Below are 23,994 nucleotides of genomic sequence, written 5' to 3' on the forward strand. Positions count from 1 at the left end.
TTACTGCAGGGTTTCTGCAAGAGGGTACAGAGGATAAAATTACGTACCCTAAAACCTTAGAAATTAATGGAGATGTTTTCTTTTCTTTTTTTAGATAGACGATAAATAAGATAACTGCTGTTTAAAATTTGTCACCTGCACGAAATCCATTGCCCAATTTCCAAACATTTCAGTCCCATAACCACCTCCCCCACAAATAAATTAATAAATAAAGAAATATATAGTAATAAAAATACGACCGCCGTGTATATAACCATCTCTCAATAGCCGAGGTTATACACACGGTCACCGTGTATATAGCCACTTCTTTATTAAATGACAAAGATGGCGTATTCCACTGCGGTTGTATTTATATAATTCATCTTTGTACGCAATATTTAGTACAATGTGTGTAAAGTACGGTAGTCGATTGGACATGAGCGCAAAAAGATCCTTGCATTAAGCGGCACAAAGTAAGTTGTCGACAGTGCATATCGAAAGAGGAGAAACGATCAGAACGATTGAAAAAATATAATAGATATGATCTTTATTAGGTAAACTAAAGAATACTTCTCAACCAAACACACACACACCTATTCGTACGAGAGAGAAGGGGGTGAGGGGTGGGGCAGATACATGATCAGTTGGCAGAGAGACTGTATCAGTTGTGGTCGTTATTGTAGACCTGGACGTAAACTGGTACTTTTGTGAATATACTATTACTGATGATGCTATGGGTTACGTAACTGTGCGTGTAGGGTTTTGTAGACCTAGTCGGTATGTTGTTATTGAATATTCTATCATTGATGATATTGTGTCATGATGTTTTCTGCTGATAGGAATACATTGGGCAAAGTCCACAGAAGTACAATAAAGTATGTTCTTCTTCTTCTTGTCCTTCATCTTCATCATCATGATGATGATCATCATCATCGTCATCGTATTTTTCTTTTTTATCATCATTGTCGTCATCATCGTCTTTTTCTTCTTCTATACTCCTCTTCCTTCATCATCATCATCATCATCATCATAATCACTTTCTTCTTTTTTGCTTCCTTCTTCTCCTTGGTCGTCGTCGTCATCATCATCATTATCATCTTTTTCGTCTTCTATACTCCTCCTTCATCATCATCATCATCATCATCATCATCATCATCACTTTCTTCTTTTTCTCTTCCTTCTTCCCCTTGGTAGTCGTCATCATCATCGGCATCATCATCATCGTCATCATCATCATCATCATGTTTTTCTTCGTTATCATCATCAACTTCTTTTTTTATAAAGGAAGGAAGGAAAATGTTTTATTTAACGACGCACTCAACACATTTTTATTTACGGTTATATGGCGTCGGACGTATGGTTAAGGACCACACAGATATTAAGGGAGGAAACCCGCTGTCGCCACTTCATGGGCTACTCTTTTCGATTAGCAGCTAGGGATCTTTTATATGCACCATCCCAGACAGGATAACACATACCACGGCCTTTGATGTACCAGTCGTGGTGCACTGGTTGGAGTGAGAAATCTTCTCTATGATGTAGAAACCTACTTGATGGCTTAATATTTTCAGAAACAACAGGCATGGGTCCAGGAGGTGCCGACGTCGACAGCAACGTTATAAAACTGATGACGGGCACTGTTCCTCTACCTGGGCCCGAAGTGAGCTCGACGGGTCCCGAAGCTTACTCCCTGTCCGTGGACCCCACGAACAGCATCATCCTTATCACGGGCGAGGGTCCCTCGGGGGTCTTCTACGGTGTCCAGACTCTCCTCGGCCTGATGGCTCAGAATGGAGGAGTTGTCTACAGAACGAAAGTTTCCGACGCGCCCCGCTTTGAGTACAGAGGGATGCACCTGGACGTGGCGAGGAATTTCCACCCCAAGGAGGACGTGCTGCGACTGCTCGACGTCATGGCTATGTACAAGATGAACAAACTGCATATGCATCTCACAGACGATGAAGCCTGGAGGCTGGAAATACCTGGCTTACCAGAACTTACTAACGTAAGTATATTGGAAACTTTGCCAAAGTGATGTAAAGGCGACGACACACGATACGAGTCAGGTCCTTAGGTCAAGTTAGGAACGATATCTAGAGTAGGAGAGGGGCACAACCTCTAATAGAGGGGCACAGTCTGTGTATGTGTGTGTGTGTGTGGGGTGGGGGTGGGGGGGGGGGGGGGTGGGGTGGTAGACGCAAGCAACATTTGTATCTTATATATAGATTAGGACAAAGAAAACCCCGTACAATTTCGGTTCCTTCGGGCCTGAAGTGAAGTGTTACGTTACCCAGTGGTAAAGCACTCGTTTGATGCGCGGTCGGTTTGGGATCAATCCCTGTCGGTGGGCCCACTGTTCCAGCCCGTGCACCACGACTGGTATATCAAAGGTCGTGGTATGTGCTATCCTGTCTGTGGGATGGTGCATATAAAAGACCCCTTGCTACAGTTGCATTTAATTATTGCAAACTTTTGTATAATTCAAGCTCGTAGGAACTTGAGGGGGCCGGGGAGACAGGGAAAGGTGCGTACCCCACTTGAGGCCCAAAACATTAATTTGTTTTGTCCTACTATATATATTTGTATAAACCTACAAAACGTCTTGTAACACACCGTCCCCCCACTATAGAATGTGCCCCGCCTCACATCACCCTCAGGTTCAGCTAGCAAAAGTTTCGCTAACATTCACGAACTATTTGACTGATTCCCTGAGTGGCAACTTGTCTAATATGAGGCGCATAAACCAGTCTAGCGGACGTTTGTCTACTCTGTCTGTCTGAACTGAACCCACATATCTATTGAATGTTGTTTAGTACAGACACAGACACTATGTGTATTCTTATGGTGTTGACCAGTCTAGCGGACGTTTGTCTGCTCTGTCTGTCTGAAGTGAACCCACATATCTATTGAATGTTGTTTAGTACAGACACAGACACTATGTGTATTCTTATGGTGTTGACCAGTCTAGCGGACGTTTGTCTGCTCGGTCTGTCTGAACTGAACCCACATATCTATTGAATATTGTTTAGTACAGACACAGACACTATGTGTATTCTTATGGTGTTGACCAGTCTAGCGGACGTTTGTCTGCTCGGTCTGTCTGAACTGAACCCACATATCTATTGAATATTGTTTAGTACAGACACAGACACTATGTGTATTCTTATGGTGTTGCCATTTTCCCTTTACAGATAGGTTCGAAGAGATGTACGGACCCAACAGAAAAAATGTGTCTCACCACGCAACTTGGATCGGGACCTTCCGAAACCACATCCGGGTCAGGTCACTACACCGTCGCCGATTACAAAGAGATACTGACGTACGCCAACCGCAGGCACGTCCAGGTGATTCCGGAAGTCGACTCTCCGGGGCATGCGCGGGCCGCCATCAAGGCCATGGAGGCTCGGCGGACGGTTCTGAAGGAGGCGGGGAACCTGCAACAGGCGGAGGAGTACCTCCTGATGGAGGAGGGCGATCCGTCGCGCTACATGTCCGTACAGATGTTCGTCGACAACGCCATCAACCCGTGCCTCGACTCGGCGTTCGTCTTCATCGACCACGTCGTGCAGCAGATCAAGCTGATGCACCAGGACGTCCAGCCGCTGAGGACGTTCCACTTCGGCGGCGACGAGGTGGCGCGCGGCGCCTGGGAGAACTCCACCAAGTGTCGTCTGCTGCAGAACGCGCCCAACGTGAAGACGTCTGCAGTGAAGGAGCTGTTCTTCAAACGGGTGGCCAACATCACGAACAACTACGGCTTGAACCTCGCAGCCTGGGAAGACGGACTCATGAAGGACAGCAGGACACCTTACTCTCTGGCGGGAGTTACCAATAACAACGTGTACGCGCATGCGTGGGATAATGTCTGGGAGTGGGGAGCTGGTGGCCGGGCCTATACGTTAGCCAACAATGGCTACAAGGTATGGTATCTTGTGTGGATTTAGTATCAAAGGTTATTGTTACATGGGCTGGCGATAAACAGAACTAAGTATCAGATATATGGACTTGGTGTCAAGCTTTATGGTTAGTAGGGATGGCGATAAACAAAACTAAGTATCAGATATGTGGATTTGGTGTCAAGCTTTATGGCTACTAGGGCTGGCGATAAACAGAACTTGGTGTCAAAATATATTGTTACTTGGGCTGACGAGAAACAGAACTAAGTATCCGATATGTGGATTTGGTGTCAAGGTTTATGGTTACTTGGGCAGGCGATAAAGAGAACTAAGTACCAGATATGTGGATTTGGTGTCAAGGTTTATTGTTACTTGGGCTGGCGATAAACAGAACTAAGTATCAGATATGTGAATTTGGTGTCAAGGTTTATGGTTACTTGGGCTGGCGATAAACATATCTTAGTATCAGATATGTGGATTTGGTGCCAAATTTTATGGTTACTTGGGCTGACGAGAAACAGAACTAAGTACCAGATATGTGGATTTGGTGTCAAGGTTTATTGTTACTTGGGCTGGCGATAAACAGAACTAAGTATCAGATATATGAATTTGGTGTCAAGGTTTATGGTTACTTGGGCTGGCGATAAACATATCTTAGTATCAGATATGTGGATTTGGTGCCAAATTTTATGGTTACTTGGGCTGACGAGAAACAGAACTAAGTATCAGATATGTGGATTTGGTGTCAAGGTTTATGGTTACTTGGGCTGGCGATAAACATATCATAGTATCCGATATGTGGATTTGGTGTCACGGTTTATGGTTACTTGGGCTGGCGATAAACAGAACTAAGTATCCGATATGTGGATTTGGTGTCAAGGTTTATGGTTACTTGGGCTGGCGATCCGATATGTGGATTTGGTGTCACTTGGGCTGGCGATAAACAGAACTGTGGATTTGGTGTCAAGGTTTATGGTTACTTGGGCTGGCGATAAACAGAACTAAGTATCAGATATGGTGGATTTGGTGTCAATGTGGATTTGGTGTCAAGGTTTATGGTTACTTGGGCTGGCGATGACGAGAAACAAACAGTAACGATATGTGGATCAAGGTTTATGGTTATAAACAGAACTAAGTATCCAATATGTGGATTTGGTGTCAAGGTTTATGGTTACTTGGGCTGGCGATAAACATATCATAGTATCCGATATGTGGATTTGGTGTCACGGTTTATGGTTATTTGGGCTGGCGATAAACATATCTTAGTATCCGTTATGTGGATTTGGTGTCACGGTTTATGGTTACTTGGGCTGGCGATAAACAGAACTAAGTATACGATATGTGGATTTGGTGCCAAAATGTATTGTTACTTGGGCTGACGAGAAACAGAACTAAGTATCCGATATGTGGATTTGGTGCCAAATTTTATTGTTACTTGGGCTGACGAGAAACATAACTAAGTATCCGATATGTGGATTTGGTGTCAAGGTTTATGGTTACTTGGGCTGGCGATAAACAGAACTACGTATCAGATATGTGGATTTGGTGCCAGATTTTATTGTTACTTGGGCTGACGAGAAACAAAACTAAGTATCCGATATGTGGATTTGGTGTCAAGGTTTATGGTTACTTGGGCTGACGATAAACATATCTTAGTATCAGATATGTGGATTTGGTGTCAAAAGTTATTGTTACTTGGGCTGACGAGAAACAGAACTAAGTATCCGATATGTGGATTTGGTGTCAAGGTTTATGGTTACTTGGGCTGGTGATAAACAGAACTAAGTATCCAATATGTGGATTTGGTGTCAAGGTTTATGGTTACTTGGGCTAGTGATAAACAGTACTAAGTATCCGATATGTGGATTTGGTGTCAAGGTTTATGGTTACTTGGGCTGGCGATAAACATATCTTAGTATCAGATATGTGGATTTGGTGTCAAGGTTTATGGTTACTTGGGCTGACGATAAACATATCTTAGTATCAGATATGTGGATTTGGTGCCAAAATGTATTGTTACTTGGGCTGACGAGAAACAGAACTAAGTATTCGATATGTGGATTTGGTGTCAAGGTTTATGGTTACTTGGGCTAGTGATAAACAGTACTAAGTATCAGATATGTGGATTTGGTGTCAAGGTTTATGGTTACTTGGGTTGACGAGAAATAGAACTAAGTATGAGATATGTGAATTTGGTGTCAAGGTTTATGGTTACTTGGGCTGGCGATAAACAGAACTAAGTATCAGATATTTGGATTTGGTGTCAAGGTTTATGGTTACTTGAGCTGGCGATAAACATATCTTAGTGTCAGATATGTGGATTTGGTGTCAAAATGTATTGTTACTTGGGCTGACGAGAAACAAAACTAAGTATCCGATATGTGGATTTGGTGTCAAGGTTTATGGTTACTTGGGCTGACGATAAACATATCTTAGTATCAGATATGTGGATTTGGTGTCAAAAGTTATTGTTACTTGGGCTGACGAGAAACAGAACTAAGTATCCGATATGTGGATTTGGTGTCAAGGTTTATGGTTACTTGGGCTGGTGATAAACAGAACTAAGTATCCAATATGTGGATTTGGTGTCAAGGTTTATGGTTACTTGGGCTGGCGATAAACATATCTTAGTATCAGATATGTGGATTTGGTGTCAAGGTTTATGGTTACTTGGGCTGACGATAAACATATCTTAGTATCAGATATGTGGATTTGGTGCCAAAATGTATTGTTACTTGGGCTGACGAGAAACAGAACTAAGTATTCGATATGTGGATTTGGTGTCAAGGTTTATGGTTACTTGGGCTAGTGATAAACAGTACTAAGTATCAGATATGTGGATTTGGTGTCAAGGTTTATGGTTACTTGGGCTGACGAGAAATAGAAGTAAGTATGAGATATGTGAATTTGGTGTCAAGGTTTATGGTTACTTGGGCTGGCGATAAACAGAACTAAGTATCAGATATTTGGATTTGGTGTCAAGGTTTATGGTTACTTGGGCTGGCGATAAACATATCTTAGTGTCAGATATGTGGATTTGGTGTCAAAATGTATTGTTACTTGGGCTGACGAGAAACAGAACTAAGTATCAGATATGTGAATTTGGTGTCAAGGTTTATGGTTACTTGGGCTGGCGATAAACAGAACTAAGTATCCGATATGTAGATTTGGTGTCAAGGTTTATGGTTACTTGGGCTAGTGATAAACAGAACTAAGTATCCGATATGTGGATTTGGTGTCAAGGTTTATGGTTACTTGGGCTGGTGATAAACATAACTAAGTATCCGATATGTGGATTTGGTGTCAAGGTTTATGGTTACTTGGGCTGGTGATAAACATAACTAAGTATCCGATATGTGGATTTGGTGTCAAGGTTTATGGTTACTTGGGCTAGTGATAAACAGTACTAAGTATCCGATATGTGGATTTGGTGTCAAGGTTTATGGTTACTTGGGCTGGCGATAAACAGAACTAAGTATCAGATATGTGGATTTGGTGTCAAGGTTTATGGTTACTTGGGCTGGCGATAAACAGAACTAAGTACCAGATATGTGGATTTGGTGTGAATGTTTATGATTACTAGGGCTGTCGATAAATTTAGAAGAACGATGTCTTAGAGCATCAAAATGTAATTGTATGTTTGTTATTGTCATTAGCTTACCATTCATTACCGGAGTGTGATCATTGGAAGAGGTGTCTTTAGCATGAAATTCCTTGCGAAATCTTAACATAGAATAGCATAGGATAGTATATGATAACAGCACGTCATAGCATAGCATAGCTTAGTATAGCATTGCATACCATATAATAGCTTAGCGTATCATAGCGTAGCGTAGCACAGCAGAGAAAAGAGCATAGCTTAGCTTAGCTTAGCCTAATCTAACACACCTTTTCATATTAATAAGACACCATAAAGGATACTATATCAAATGAAATAAAACATCACATTACACCAAGCCACACCACACCACACTACACCGCATCACAACACACCACACCACACTACACCGCATCACAACACACCACACCCTGCATTATTTCGTCATTTTTCTCCACCAGGTTGTCATGTCTCAAGCGACCCACCTCTACTTCGACCACCCCTACGAACCGGACCCCGTGGAGCGCGGCTTCTACTGGGCCCCGCGGTACACAGACACCCAGAAGACATTCGGCTTCATGCCCAAGAACCTGTACGGCAACATCGACGTGCGGCGGTCGGGAGTTCCCCTGAAGAAAGAGGAGGTTTGTCTAGCTGACGGGAGTGGCTGTCCACCCTTGACCGTGCCAGGAAACCTTGTTGGTAAGGACCTTTTTGATAATTGTAAGAAAACTATGCCACGTGGGGTCGGAGGGACTCTAGCCTCCAGGGTACTAGAGAATACTCCCAAACAAAGGCTGGGGCACTTTAGAGAGAGAGAGAGAGAGAGAGAGAGAGAGGGAGAGAGGGGGGAGAGAAGATAGTTAGGAGAGTGACAGAAGGTAGGGAGAGAGAGAGGTCGCAGGATCGATTGCCCTCGATAGACTCAATCAGTCAGGCCATGGTATGTACTGCCCTGTCTATGGAAAAGTACATATAAAGGATCTCTTGCTGCTGTATCGATGGGAGTAGCCTATGTGACAGAAGCATGTTTTTCTTCTATTGACCAAATATCGAAATAACTATGTGTTAGACAGCTGCAGTTTAAAATGTGTTGAGGTGTCGTTAAACAGTCCTTCCTTTTCCATTGTTTTACAGGAATGCAGGGACATCTGTGGAGTGAGACCGTCCGAACGTCCGAAGAACTGGACTACATGATATATCCCAGAATCATCGCTCTGGCAGAGAGGGCGTGGCACGAGGCACCATGGGAATCAAAGAGCGACAAAGAATCACGTGACTCAGCCATGCGATCTGATTGGGAGGGTTTTGCAAAGGCTCTCGGGAAGCGAGAATTTCGAAGACTCGATAGATTGGGAGTGAAATACCGCGTTCCACCGCCAGGGGCTAAGTACGGTTCATGTTGAGGTGGGGTATGTGTAAATGTTGGGGAGGGGTGTGCAGGCGCGGATTCAAGGAGACGAGCAGAAAATGCGCACACTATCCAGGGCCGTAGCTAGCGGGGGGGGGGGGGGGGGGGGGGGCAAGGGAAGCCAGTTGTCCTCCCCAGAAAAACAATCTGGAAAAAATTGAAATTTAACGAAAATTCTCTTCTAAACCGTTTAAGGAGTTTTCGACTATTAACTACTCAGTTTCCCCCCCCCCCCCCCCCAACAGAAAAACCTAGCAACGGCCCTGCTATCCTTCAAGCTTTAAAATGTCCAGAAAATACAGTATTTAGTGTATATCGATAATTAATTAATAAATTTTTAAATTATTTAATTTAATTTATTCAGGTAGAACAACGATTTTGAAAAACTCCTCCCCCACACGATCCTAGACCGACCGCGCATCAGGCAAGCGCTTTACCATTGGGTTATATTCCATCTCAAATAATAGTGTTAAGAGGAAACCCGATACAGTTTCCCCATTATATCAGCAAGGAGTCTTTTATGTGCATGTTCCCATATACAGAACAGCACATACCACGGCCTTTGATATAGCAATCGTGGTTTACTATATTTGGACAGTTAAAAGCCCAATGGGTCCGCCAAGGCGGTCCAGTCTTACAAACCAAGCACCTTCAGTGAGCGCTCTACCAGCGGAGGTAAATCTCGTCCCTGTATTTCATATTAATAGATGTTCTGTTTGATATAATATACTAATATACATCGCGCTAGTTGATGTTTATCAAGGGCGTGTTTAAGTCGTTTTATCTGATTATGAGATATAGGTGCTAGTATATCTGATACATATTTGACGGGTTTAAGTATCATAGTACCATTCAGGCAGTGACAGCCTCTACAAATCGATAAATTATGTATTAGTTTTACTGGTCCTGCTTTGAGGTCAGTGAATTATACCCCACCCTCCAGAACAACATATAAAAGTAATTTGATATAAAATAGATATCCGTTCTTGTTTAATTATGGTACTGACATTTTCCGGTGTTTTGGCACAGGGAAGTGTGAATGATATATTATTGAAATTGTTATTTATTTTTGTGGGGAGTATATTTATTACTGTGTTAGTTTACCGACTTTGATGTAAGTCTGAACCCTGTTGCACGAAAGAATCGTGTCTACGGTTGATTATGGCGATTTACGATCAGTATTACGACTGACACGCATAAGCTTTACAACCGTTTCACAAACCAAGCATAGAGTGCTCGTAAATACCCTAGCTATGGCAGGCTGCACGGTTGTTTCACTTTATCCTGTGCAGCTTGGATACAGTGTCACCAACAGATATCGTTTTAACAAAGAAAGAAATGTTTTAGTTAACGACGCACTCAACACATTTTATTTACGGTTATATGGCGTCGGACTTATGGTTGACAAGGAAGAAGGAAATGTTTTATTTAACGACGCACTCAACACATCTTATTTTACGGTTATATGGTGTCAGACATATGGATAAACACTACACAGATATTGAGAGAGGAAACCCGCTGTCGCCACTTCATGATCTACTCTTTTCGATTAGCAGCAAGAGATATTTTATATGCACCATCCCACAGACAGGATAGTACATGCCACGGCCTTTGTTACACCAGTTGTGGAGCACTGGCTGGAACAAGAAATAGCCCAATGGGCCCACCGACGGGAATCGATCCTAGATCCTAAATCGTTCGCGCATCAGGCGAGCGCTGTACCACTGAGCTACGTCCCGCCCCTCGTTTTAACAGGACCGTAGATATGATTATTACCTCTTAACTAGTCTCAAGCCTGATTTCCTGGCATTTCAGGAACAAAACAGATGCTAATTTTCAGTTATTTTACAGACTGTTTATAGAAGGACAAAAAGTTAAACCATGTGGTCAATAAATGGGACTCATCCCCTCTCCAAGACCCTGGCCCCACCGATTTCCGGTTCCTACTGACCTGTTATTACAGGGTATTATAGTCGCATGACATGTATAATTAAAAGATTAAACGAAATAAATATCAGAATAAAAGAATAAACATAGGTCTTGATTTCCATATTCTAATAGAATTTCTCTTCGACCATTTCAAGCAAGGTTTCCTTCCAGAACACTCTATGGACAATACTTTTAAAACAAAAACAGTGGTTCAAACTTGCGTAATTTAGTAAATAGTCTCAGAAAATTAAATCAATCTTCATTCAAATGGTCCTAAGATTTTAGGCCGGGACAAAAATGTATTATGGCGACAATCTATAATTCCTGAGAGAGTGGACATGGATTTTCCTCCATTGTGGTTAAATTTGGGTGATACAATAGCGAGCTTTAGTATCACAAATGAATGTAATTTTCATTTATTATGAGAGAAATGAGGTCCTTAAATCCGAGACAATATGCCTTTAATGGCTCCTTCGTTGCAGTCTTCAGTTTTATATGCGTTTTTTAATAGAATGGTTGGTGACGTCATGAAGACAACATCTGGGTATCCCGGTCTTAGCGTACAGTACAGCACGGACAACGGAAAGACGTGGAACCTGGCAACCGATGAAGTTACTGTTGCCATGGATACACCCGTCCTGTTAAGGACAAGGTACACCGCACAACATAATTTTGGTTGTAAATCAAAATTATACTCAACCATTTTTTTATTTTATTTACTTATTACAAATGATTTTGAAAATCCCGGAAACGAAAAGCAGAAAACTTAGCTTTACGATGATCAGGTCCAGTGGTTATATAGATTCTAATCAAGTCTGAGACGTTAACGCTATGGCAACGTCATACAACTTGTATGCATGTGAAAAAAAGTTTGTTTTGTTTAACAACACCATTGGAGCACATTGATTTATTAATCATCGGTTATTGGATGTCAAACCTTTGGCCATTTTGACATATTGTCCTAGAGAGGAAACCCGCTACATTTGTTTTCCATTAGTAGCAAGGGATCTTTTATATGCACCATCCCACAGACAAGATAGAACATAACATGACCGTTGATATACCAGTCGTGGTGCGCTGGCTGGAACGAACGGAAGGAACGAAATGTTTTATTTAACGACGCACCCAACACATTTTATTTACGGTTATATGACGTCAGGGGCTGGACCGAGAAATAGTGTATGCATGTGACGTCATTTGAGTCTAGACTATATTTTTATAAATCTGTTTTAGTGAATGTCACAGTAGTATTTATTCCAATAAGCTCCGTCCTGTGCTAGTTGTGATTTAATAAACTTGTCTGGAGTGGCAGTCCTCTTTTGGCGGTGCAAGAAGGATGTATAATTGTCCAGTAAAGGATCACCTAGGGAGTGGCTGTTCTCCTGTTATAGACAAGGCACTAGAGACTCCTGGAATCGATCCCTATTTTGCTAAATAGCCATTGGACTCTGCACTACGCAGAGATACGGTCTTCATTGTGGATTACGGTTTTGTCGTTCACAATTAGTCTCTTTTCAATGGTTTAAAATGTTTCTTACATTACGTTTCGTATGTTGCATCATTTTAATCGTACATTATGTATCAAAATGACAAGTTTACAATAATTAGAAAAGATAATAAGTGTTCTGTATTGCATATTTTATGATAATGGATTTAGATTTGGAATAATTAAATTATCTACGTAATCTGTTTCAGATCAGCTGATCTAAAGAGGTTTAGCAGAATTGTGATTTTTAATCCAGGTAAGATGGCATTTTGTTTTTGTTTTTTGCCGTCTCATTTACATGGTCCAAAGCTTAATTTCTGTACATTTCTCTCTATCCAGCCATTTTATCACTTATACGTTATGGTACTTATGTTTGTTACATATGATATATATTTTTTGTTTTTGTAGTCAACATAACATCTGTAGTAGTCTCTCCGAAAATCGTGCTATTTGTATCTATCAATAATTTAAAGTCTCATATGTACTATCTGTAATAGAAGAAATACAAATAAAAACAACAGATAAAGCCCAATAGTAGTTACCTTTAGTAATTCTTGGAATATAATCAATCGTGAACAATTCTGAACTGAAAAAAGTGTTGTTTTTAATATCTGCTAATAAATAATAATGTTCTGTAGTATCGTTATACCTACATTCCTTTCCTAATCTTCAACTTTATCGGCTCGTAGGCATATATTGTATGTACAATTCAACGACATTTAGCAAGTGGTCTACATATTGGAGCATGGGCAATTAAATATGTCGAAAAAGAAAGATAGAAATGTTTTATTTAACGACGCACTCAACACATTTTATTTACGGTTATATGGCGTCAGACATATGGTTAAGGACCACACAGATATTGAGAGAGGAAACCCGCTGTCGCCACTTCATGGGCTACTCTTTTCGATTAGCAGCAAGGGATCTTTTATATGCACCATCCCATAGACAGGATAGCACATACCACGGCCTTTGATGTACCAGTTGTGATGCACTGGCTGGAGCGAGAAATAGCGCAATGAGCTCATTGACGGGGATACATCCCAAACCGACCGCGCATCAAGCGAGCGCTGTACCACTGGGCGACGCCTCGCCCCATATGTTGAGAACGTTATGGACAATGCATTTAAAAGATATTTTCCATTATTACATAGTTCTTTCTATTATGAACAAAGACAGCACAAGTTTAAACACGGATGGATTACTCCAGTAATATATATATTTTTAAATATACATTAAATGTAAATTCTCAGGCTTATACTGTATTTACGTACCAACCTCATATCAGGTTTCAGACACTTCCATCCCAAGCTAAAACTTTGGCATGGCTAGTGGTTGGGCTTGGAGCAAAAACAAACAACAAACAAACAAATAAAAACTGTTACTGCGTGTACAATGGACATTCGAAAATCAAGTAATATTCACCCTTTAAATAGTCCCCCTCAAACAGCTACTAATTAAACAATGTATATATTAACATTCCTTTCATTTTATATCATTGATGCATTTACCTTAGTCTGACACCCAATAGCCAGTGAATTTTTTGTGCTTTGGGAGTCGTTAAACATCCATTCGTTCGTTCATTCGTCCGTTTCTTCGTTGATTGATTGATTGATTGATGCATTCGTTCGTTTTATTTCTTCATCAGTTGCTCCTGCACCTGTATCCGACCAATCGGTCGTCGACTACATAGCGAAGAACCTCCAGGTGAGCTATGCTGTCCTCGACAACCTCGTAGACGGATCCTCCAAGTTCCTGGCTCAGATCACCCTCAAGAACATCGGCACGACGCCCGTGCAGTACGGCAACTGGGCCATCTGGTTCTGCAGCGTCTACCACGTCGTCGACTCGTTCCCCGGAGGAAAGGTCCTGGACGAGTCCAAGGTCAAGTTCGTCCACGAGAACGGCTGTCTGCACCGGCTGGAACCGGTTGCGGGTTTCCAGACCCTTCGTCCGGACGAGAGGAGGATCATCAAGTTCAAGGTCACGAACTGGTCCGTGTCGCGGTCCGACACGATGCCCAACTGGTACGTCTCGTCTGACGGGATGAAGAGCGTCACGATCGCCAGCACGGCGGGCCAGAGTCTGAGCTTCGTGGGTAAGTTCGACACCGTTAACAAGTGGAAGAGGTACGACGCAGACAAGTACGACCCTTATACGCCTGATGGACGTTTCGCGCGTCACGCCGACGCTAAGGATCTTGGGAAGGCGCCGCTTCCCGTGATACCGACTCCTCTGGAGTGGAGCATCACCAAGGAAGACGGCGTGGATCTCAGGGACATGGGCTGGAAGATTGTGTCAGCAAATGGGTACCAGAAGGAGGCGGAGTTTCTGAAGAGTAAGTGTTTCTGGTTTCAGGCGTGGATCTAAGGGCAGGGTGTTGGGGGAGGGGTGTGTGTGCCTTGTTACACCTACTGGTTTTGATTGTGTAGACCAGGGCCCGTGCTTGTAAAACTTTATAGAGTGCAGAGTCAATCTTTAGAATGCAGAGTCAATCTTTAATGACGTCACACGCATACAAATTCTCTAAAAGTTTTATAAGCCTTGTGTTAGTTGTTGAATTGCTGATTAAACTGGCAAAAAGAATATCGTTATACAAGAATGATCAAGTAACATTAGCTCAAATCTATGATGAGAGTATAAAAGCTTTGAAAAAACAGAACATCTACTTATCAAAACCCCCACCCTAAAGCCCAGCACCAACTATATATTATGATCATGGTAGGCAACAATATTACAAAATACAGAATAAATATCATACATAAAAGTCGGACAAATAAATATACATATTAGTAGTATACATTATACGTAGCGGGGACAACAATGGGAATACAATGGATACGCCACCAGTACAATGGATATATATCGCCAGGACAATGGATACAGCCACCAGTACAATGGATATGTACCGCCAGTACAATAGAGATGTCTCCTACTGTTCGCCTCTAGTACAAGGGAGATGTCTCCTACTGTTCGCCTTAGTACAATAGAGATGTCTCCTATTGTTCGCCTCTAGTACAATAGAGATGTCTTCTACTGTTCGCCTTTAGTACAATGGAGATGTCTCCTACTGTTCGCCTCTAGTACAATAGAGATGTCTCCTATTGTTCGCCTCTAGTACAATGGAGATGTCTGCTATTGTTCGCCTCTAGTACAATGGAGATGTCTCCTAATGTTCGCCTCTAGTACAAAGGAGATGTCTCGCATTGTTCGCCTCTAGTACAATGGAGATGTCTCCTAGTATTCGCCTCTAGTACAATGGAGATGTCTCGTATTGTTCGCCTCTAGTACAATGGAGATGTCTCCTAGTGTTCGCCTCTAGTACAATGGAGATGTCTCCTATTGTTCTCCTCTAGTACAATGGTGACATTGTTTAATGTCTTATTGTTGACATTAGTATTAAACAGAAATGCACCTATTGTTCGCCGGTGCAATGGGTATCACCAAACAAAATATTATTTCATCATCGCTATCAATAAACACCCACTTCCCGAGTTACAAATGATTTATTAATCATCGGCTATTGGATGTCAAACATTTGATAATTCTGACATATAGTCTTAGAGAGGAAACCCGCTAATTATTTTTATTAATAGCAAGGTATCTTTTATATGCACCATCCCACAGACCGGATAGTCGTGGTGCACTGGCTGGAACGAGAAATAGCTCAATGGGTCCACCGACGGGGATCGATCCCAAACTAACAGCGCATCAAGCGAGTGCTTTACCACTGGGCTACGTCCCGCTCCTAATTGTGATAATGACGATTATATAATAATAATAATTATTATTATTATTACTATTGTTGTTATTATTATTATTATTATTATTATCACTATTACTATCACTATTACTATTACTAATACTATTACTACTACTACTACAGAATCTATAACATCACTTGGATACACATCACCTGAAATCACGACCAGAAAGCCTGCCTCTAAATACATAGAGTTGAAAGAGATTGACCCTAACGTCGAAATGGACGGTGAGAAATCCACCTCCCCCGAAGCCTACTCAGTCATCGTATCAGCAGAACCATCATCAATTGTCATCATGTCCCTGTCCAAACCGGGAACTTTCTACGGCGTCCAGACAGTGATTGGGTTGGCTCTGCGGAACTCGGGCAAGGTTCCAGAGATCAGGGTGAAAGACTGCCCGAGGTTTGGGTTCCGCGGGATGCACATGGACATAGCTAGGAACTTCCAATCGAAGGAGGCTGTGATGAAGCATCTCGACGTGATGGCCATGTACAAGTTGAACAAGTTCCACTTCCACCTCTCTGATGACGAGGGATGGAGGCTGGAGATTCCTGGACTTCCTGAATTAACACAGGTGCGGTATGCTTTGGGTTATTTTAAATATGTGGTATGGGTTTGGTTGTGGATTAGGTCTGTTATTAAGCTTTTAAGGAGTCTTATTAAAAAGTGATGTGTTTTATGGGAGGAAGGGAGACAGGGCGTGAAAAAAGAAAGGAGAGAGAGAGAGAGAGAGAGAGAGAGAGAGAGAGAGAGAGAGAGAGAGAGAGAGAGAGAGAGAGAGAGAGAGAGACAGACAGACAGACAGACAGAGATAGAGGCAGAGACAATAAGAGAAAGTGTGTGTTTGTGTGTGTGTGTGTGTGTGTGTGTGTGTGTGTGTTAGTGTGTGCGCGTTCAAGAAGATATGGGCACTAAAAGAAAAGCTCTTGAAGCATAAACAAATTTATAAATTATAATATAAAAACTAATTTTGAGTTGATGATTGCGTCTTAACAACCAATAACACTGTAAAAATACATTGAACAGGTTGGTGGGAAACGATGCGATGACGTCACCGAAAGCACGTGTGTACTATCAGCTCTCGGATCAGGCCCTAACTCCGACAACTCCGGGTCCGGATTCTTTACAGTCAAAGATTACCAGGAGATCCTCGAATATGCAGCCGAGCGCCACATTGAAGTGATACCAGAAATAGACTCGCCTGGACATGCGCACGCCGCCATTAAATCAATGGAGGCGAGAAAGAAGACGCTGGACGACAAGGGAGATTACTCAAGTGCCGACGCAAATATGTTAATTGATCCCGATGACCATTCTGTTTATGAATCGGTCCAGATGTACCGCGACAACGCCATAAACCCGTGCATCAAATCGACGTACGACTTCATCGACCACGTCATGACGGAGATACTCAAGATGCATGGAACTATAAACCCTCTAAGGATTTTCCATTTCGGCGGTGACGAGGTGGCGAAGGGCGCATGGCTCAATTCGACGTTCTGTCAGACCGTGATGACGTCTGTGTCGAGCCTGAAGGAATATTTCACAGGGAAGGTGGCCCGTTTAGCAGCAGACAAAGGTGATGATGTTGTTAATGATGATGACGATGTTGTTAATGATGATGACGATGGTGGTGGTGGTAATGGTGGTGGTGGTGGTGATGATGATGATGATGATGATTGTGGTGATGATATTGATGTAGCCATCGTCGAGCCTGAAGGAATATTTCACAGTGAAGGTGGCCCGTTTAGCAGCAAAGGTGATGATGTCGTTAATGATGATGATCATGATGATTGTGGTGATGATATTGATGTAGCCATCGTCATGATGATGATGATGATGATGGTTAATGTGATGGTGGTGGTGGTGATTGTGGTTGTGGTGATTATGAAGATAATGGTGGTGATGATGACAATGATGATGATGGTGAAATTAATAGTGATGTGGTAGTGATTATGGTTGCGATTGTGATTATGGTTGTTGTTTTTGTGGTGGTGGTGGTGGTGATGATGGTGATGTTGATGATGATGGAGACAATGATGATGCATGCGATGATAGTGAGTTGTTAATGATTATGGTGGCTGGGTGATGAAGAGTTTGGTTCTGGTAGTGAAGGTGATGACACCTTGATTATATCCAGTTATCAAGTTCAAGTACGTTGACCTGGACATATAACTGAATTGTCTAAATTGTGTGTCCAGGACAGATTAATAGGCAAACAGGAAAGGAAAGGGAACTTAGACAAGAGTTGTTTTACTAAGGTAATGGTTGTGGTGATGATTAGTAGTGACGTGATAGTTCTGTAACAGGCGATTTCACTAAAGTTCAGAATTTTCAACATCGCCTATTTTGATTAAGCAGTTATTTTATTACACAACAAAATCACAAATAGGGCGCGCTTTCACAATTAAAACATTACAAATACAAGAGAGGAAGGAGATGAGCAGCAATTAATGCTCGGCAGAGAAAAGAAATTTCACAAAATATTTGGAAGTAAAAAGATGCAAGTAGCAATTTCAAATGCTCGGCTGTGAAGAGAATAAAATATATAGTATAGAACACAGATAGCAACTAAGGTGTTCGGCCTGTGCGGTAGGAATTACCAGAGAAAATAAAGATAGCAGGTGAAAAAGAGGTAGAATGGGACAGGAAGTTGCAAACTTCAAAATGCATAATTATGCACCTCTTTTCCAGATTCAATATGGTTGCCTGAATAAGTTAAACAACTAAACCGATAGTAAAATAATTCAGCATTTTCATTTATAAGCTAATTCTGCACACTGTGCAATAATGCAGAAAATGTTATTTCAAAATATATATTCTTAAAATAATCGATTCGATGATAAATATGATAGTAGTGATGGTGATGATGATGGTGCTTTCGGTGGTGGTGGTGGGTTTTTTATTTCATATTCCGCATATGTCGTTGAAGTGAACGGCATGTGTGAAACGAACGTTTGACAATTTATGTTTGTACTAAATACCACTCGTTTGCCTGTTCAGAGCCACAATGAGAGAGAGAGAGAGAGAGAGAGAGAGAGAGAGAGAGAGAGAGAGAGAGAGAGAGAGAGAGACACACACACACACACAGAGACAGACAGAAAGACAGAGATAAAGTGTGTGTAAGAGAGACAGACAGGGAGAGAATGGGAGAAAGTATGTGTGTGTGTGTGTGTGAGAGAGAAAGAAAGAGAAAGGGGGGTGGAGAGAGAGAGAGAGAGAGAGAGAGAGAGAGGTTGATGGTGTCGTGTTATAACCACGCTATTGATTCTGCTGACACAGGTCTGAACCTGGGGGGCTGGGAAGACGGTTTGCTGGCCACAGGAGGCACGCCCTTCAACCGGACCGAACTGCCCAACAGCGAGGTGTACGGATACGCCTGGGACAACGTGTGGGAGTGGGGAGCTGCCGACCGCGCCTACAAGCTGGCAAACGCTGGCTACAAGGTAAAGTTAAAGTGTTTTGTTTAACGACACCACTAGAGCACACTGATGAATTAATCATCGGCTATTGGATGTCAAACATTTGGCAATTCTGACGCTTACTCATTAGAGGAAACCCGCTACATTTTTCCATTAGAAACGAGGCATCTTTTATATGCACTTTCCCACAGAAAGCAAAGCACGTACCACAGCCTTTGACCAGTTGTGGTGCACTGGCTGGAACGAGCAAAAATCCATTCAGCCCCCGGATACAAGGTAAAGTGCACCACAAGTACAAACATCAGCGTGAAAAAAAACCCATGGTAGTGATTAATTGCTCTTGTTAATTGCCTTTGTTACACAAGTCGTGGGGCACTGGCTGGAACGAGAAATAGCCCAATGGGTCCACCGACGGGGATCAATCCTAGACCGACCGCGCATCAAGCGAACGCTTTACCAGTGGGCTACGTCCAGCCCCTTGCAATCAGAGAATGAATCCCAAGTGAGTGCTCTACTTGAGCTAGATTCTGCCATCTTAAAGCTGTAATATTCATTTCATTTCATCCTTCCTTCCTTCCTTCCTTTCTTCTCCTCTGAGTTTATTTTGGGGTTTTTTGTTTTGTTTTGTTTTTGTTCAGGTTGTGTTGTCTCAGGCCACGCATTTGTATTTCGACCAGCCGTACGAACCAGATCCTGAGGAAAGAGGCTTCTACTGGGCAACAAGGTCAGTTGTACCGAATGAACAGAGCTAAGAGTTGTTACGGTCGCAGACCCTGCTTTTAACCCGTAAAAATTGACATTTAAGCTGGATCCTAACCGGACGCGTGCCACACGAGCGATGCGAGCGTTGATATAATATTTATATCCTAACCTAACTTGTTTGATTGGTAAATATATGTTTGTCGCTAGTGTCGCGCGAGAAAATAGAAACAATTCCTATCGGTTGTGTCGCGCGCTCAACTAAATTAAGCTGTCGCGCCATACGCGTGCGCTTAGAATGCAGCAATTAAATCAATGGTTTCTAAAAAAATAAAATAATAAAAATAAAATCGTTCGTGTTGCTAGCGTCGCCTGCGTCCGGTTAGAATACAGCTTAAGTTTAGTTAATCTACAAACATACATTTGAATAAAGTTACAACGGAGTGAAACAAGTGTTGTGACATTGAAAAGGGTGAAATATTCTTTAAAATAGACTAAAACTCGAGTCCATAACTGCAACTTCTCAGACGCACTTGCCTTTTGAAAAATATGAAAACCGCATTTTGTTATATTAAAAACATCAGGATGACTCTCTCTCTCCCCCTCCCCCTCTCTCTTTCTCTCTCTCTCTGTCTGTGTGTGTGTGTGTGTGTCTCTCTCTCTCGATGTCCGTCTATCTCTCTCTTCCGCTCTCTCTCTCTGTGTGTCTCTGTGTGTCTCTATCTCTGTCTCCGACTAGTGCGTGTGTGTGTCTCTGTCTGTCTCTTTCTCTGTGTCTCTCTCACTATCTTTCTCTCTCTCTCTGTACATTGACGACTCTCTCCCCCTCCCCCCCCCCTCTCTCTCTCTCTCTGTCTCTGTGTGTGTTTCTCTTTCTTGATGTCTGTCTCTTTCTCTCTGTCTCTCTGACTATCTTTCTCTCTCTCTCTGTACATTGATGACTCTCTCCCCCTCCCCCTTCTCTCTCTTTGTCTCTGTGTGTGCGTTTCTCTTTCTTGATGTCTGTCTCTGTGTGTGTCTCTGTCTGTCTCTCTCTATCTGTTTTTCTCTCGCTCTCTCCCTCTGTCTCTGACTAGTGTGTCTCTCTGTATGTCTCTTTCTCTGTCTCTCTCACTGTCTGCCTCTCTCTCTCTCTCTCTCTCTCTCTCTCTCTCTCTCTCTCTCTCTCTCTCTCTCTCTCTCTCTCTCTCTCTCTCTCTCTCTCTCTCTCTCTCTCTCTCTCTCTCTCTCTCTCTCTGTACACTGAACACTTTCGTTAAATCTCCATTACTTACTGACCTATAATAGGTACACCGATACGGAAAAGGTTCACGGGTTCAAGCCAGATGACATCTATTCCAATGTGGACACCACGAGATCAGGAGACCCAATGACTAGGACAGAACTCTGTGGGCAAAATGACGAGAAATGCACAATATTGAAGAAACCAGGAAATATTGTAGGTATGTTTGATCATTTTATTCCTGAAGTCTTTGTTCTGACGTGTATGGGATAGTGATCACAAGCCACGGCTCCTTTTTCATGTCGATACTTCTTGCGAATACACAGCTGTAGTTTGATTATTCTCCAGTCCAGTCATCACATTAAACTTACATGTTGCTAATACACACAGTTCCCTCTAGGCCTCCCCTACAACATACCAATAAGTGGAGGACAAGAGGTGGCTCGAGCTAATACACACAGTCCCCTCTAGGCCTCCCCTACAGCATACCAATAAAGGGAGGACAAGAGGTGGCTCGAGATAATACACACAGTCCCCTCTAGGCCTCCCCTACAACATACCAATAAGTGGAGGACAAGAGGTGGCTCGAGCTAATACACACAGTCCCCTCTAGGCCTCCCCTACAACATACCAATAAGTGGAGGACAAGAGGTGGCTCGAGCTAATACACACAGTCCCCTCTAGGCCTAGCCTACAACATACCAATAAGTGGAGGACAAGAGGTGGCTCGAGCTAATACACACAGTCCCCACTAGGCCTCCCCTACAACATACCAATAAGTGGAGGACAAGAGGTGGCTCAAGCTAATACACACAGTCCCCTCTAGGTCTCCCCTACAACATACCAATACGGGGAGGACAAGAGGTGGCTCGAGCTAATACACACAGTCCCCTCTAGGCCTCCCCTATAACATACCAATAAGTGGAGGACAAGAGGTGACTCGAGCTAATACACACAGTCCCCTCTAGGCCTCCCCTACAACATACCAATAAGTGGAGGACAAGAGGTGGCTCGAGCTATGCTACCTTATGCACTTAAGTTGATGTTAGCATTAAGATCACTTTGTAAATGGGGGCACTGGGCCATTATTTTCGAAGCTGTTAGCGATACGATATCGTAAAACCGTCTTTGGCTATGACATTTATCATAGTGACGTCGTAGCTCTGAGATAGTTTCCAAAATCTGTAGCTTTGTCTCGATAAGTCCATACATCTCGGTCTGTTTGTTATTGACTGAATATGGAATCCACAATTATCGTTAACTAAAGGTATGCAAGGCCAACTGTGGAGTGAGACCGTCAGAACTAAGGAACAATTGGACTACATGATATATCCGAGACTTGTGGCCCTGGCCGAGCGGGCGTGGCGCAAGGCACCATGGGAATCCATCAGTGACGTGAACGAACAGCGCGCCAAGAGACTGGACGATTGGAGAGACTTTGCCAACACATTAGGATACCAGGAGTTATCTGCTCTTGATAGAAAACGCATGATGTACAGACTTCCGCCTCCCGGTGCTAGGTATGATATTTTAAAGTTACAGTTTGTTTTGTTTAACGACACCACTAGAGCACAATGATCAATTAATCAGCGGCTATTAGATGTCAAACATTTGGTAATTTTGACATATAGTCTTAGAGAGGAAACCCACTACATTTGTTTTTTTCCATTAGTAGCAAGGGATCTTTTATATGCACCATCCCACAGACAGGATAGAACACACTACGCCCTTTGATATACCAGTCGTGGTGCACTGGATGGAGCGAGAAATAGCCCAATGGGCCCACCGACGGGGATCGATCCCAATGGTATTTTAAAGACACTGATTTGGTTTAAAAAGGCGCCGCAAACAGGTTGTAATTTGTTGAAACACTTAAGTATTACTGAGATTTTAGTGATGCACAGGGACTTTTTTCCGTTGATATATGTGTTTTCGAACGTACATGATTAGTGGAAGGTAAAATCTGGTTTGGACTATTATAAACATTAGGACAACAACAGACACATTGTTTATAAAGACACTGATAATCTAAACAGGAAAGCATCTCTAATATGTAATTTTAGTCGTTAAAAAGGCTCTGTATGTGGTAAACATCAGAGGCGGGTCGTGTGTGTGTGTCGGGGGGGGGGGGGGGGGGGGGTCCCAGGGGCCCGGGCCTCCCCTAAATTTTGCGATAGTTATAATTTTATTATATATTAATTTTCATTTTTTTTACGATCCCCTCCTAAAACTCCACAAAAGTTCCCTTGGATGTCACTGGAGCCCCCCTAAATGGATTTTCTGGATCTGCCACTGAATATGTTACAATTGGAGTTAACTCGGGACAGTTCCTTTAATCAATTCATTCAAATATTATTTTTTTCAAATTTTCAAATTCCCTTTCGCTTTTTGTTACAGGTTGAAAGGGAACAAGTTGCTGGTGAACTCGAGATTTCCAGGACTTCAAATCGAGGCTAGTTTTAACAACGGTCAGTCTTGGCTAATTGTGGGGAAGGCTGGAATCGCCGTGGATAACGAACAGACAGTGATGTTAGTCACGAAGTAAGTAGTCACGTCATCCGGCCTTGGTAGCTGGTAGGTACACGGTT

General features: G+C 42.5%; 1 protein-coding gene across 1 annotated transcript in view; it reads left to right on the forward strand.

The window, feature by feature from the left end:
• The window catches only part of LOC121389623, a 47,372-nt gene that overhangs the window by 19,290 nt on the left and 4,088 nt on the right, over positions 1–23,994 (forward strand). Inside the window, exons 4-17 of the mRNA XM_041521263.1 lie at positions 1,551–1,984; positions 3,171–3,899; positions 7,935–8,175; positions 8,611–8,863; positions 11,325–11,465; positions 12,509–12,555; positions 13,948–14,637; positions 16,186–16,637; positions 17,090–17,642; positions 19,346–19,509; positions 20,124–20,209; positions 21,472–21,626; positions 22,674–22,926; positions 23,804–23,947. Of these exons, the coding sequence (XP_041377197.1) occupies positions 1,551–1,984; positions 3,171–3,899; positions 7,935–8,175; positions 8,611–8,863; positions 11,325–11,465; positions 12,509–12,555; positions 13,948–14,637; positions 16,186–16,637; positions 17,090–17,642; positions 19,346–19,509; positions 20,124–20,209; positions 21,472–21,626; positions 22,674–22,926; positions 23,804–23,947 (4,342 nt within the window). The remainder of the gene's footprint in view (positions 1–1,550; positions 1,985–3,170; positions 3,900–7,934; positions 8,176–8,610; positions 8,864–11,324; positions 11,466–12,508; positions 12,556–13,947; positions 14,638–16,185; positions 16,638–17,089; positions 17,643–19,345; positions 19,510–20,123; positions 20,210–21,471; positions 21,627–22,673; positions 22,927–23,803; positions 23,948–23,994) is intronic.

The sequence above is a fragment of the Gigantopelta aegis genome, chromosome 15 (assembly GCF_016097555.1).
Source record: "Gigantopelta aegis isolate Gae_Host chromosome 15, Gae_host_genome, whole genome shotgun sequence".
Taxonomy (NCBI): Eukaryota; Metazoa; Mollusca; class Gastropoda; order Neomphalida; family Peltospiridae; genus Gigantopelta; species Gigantopelta aegis.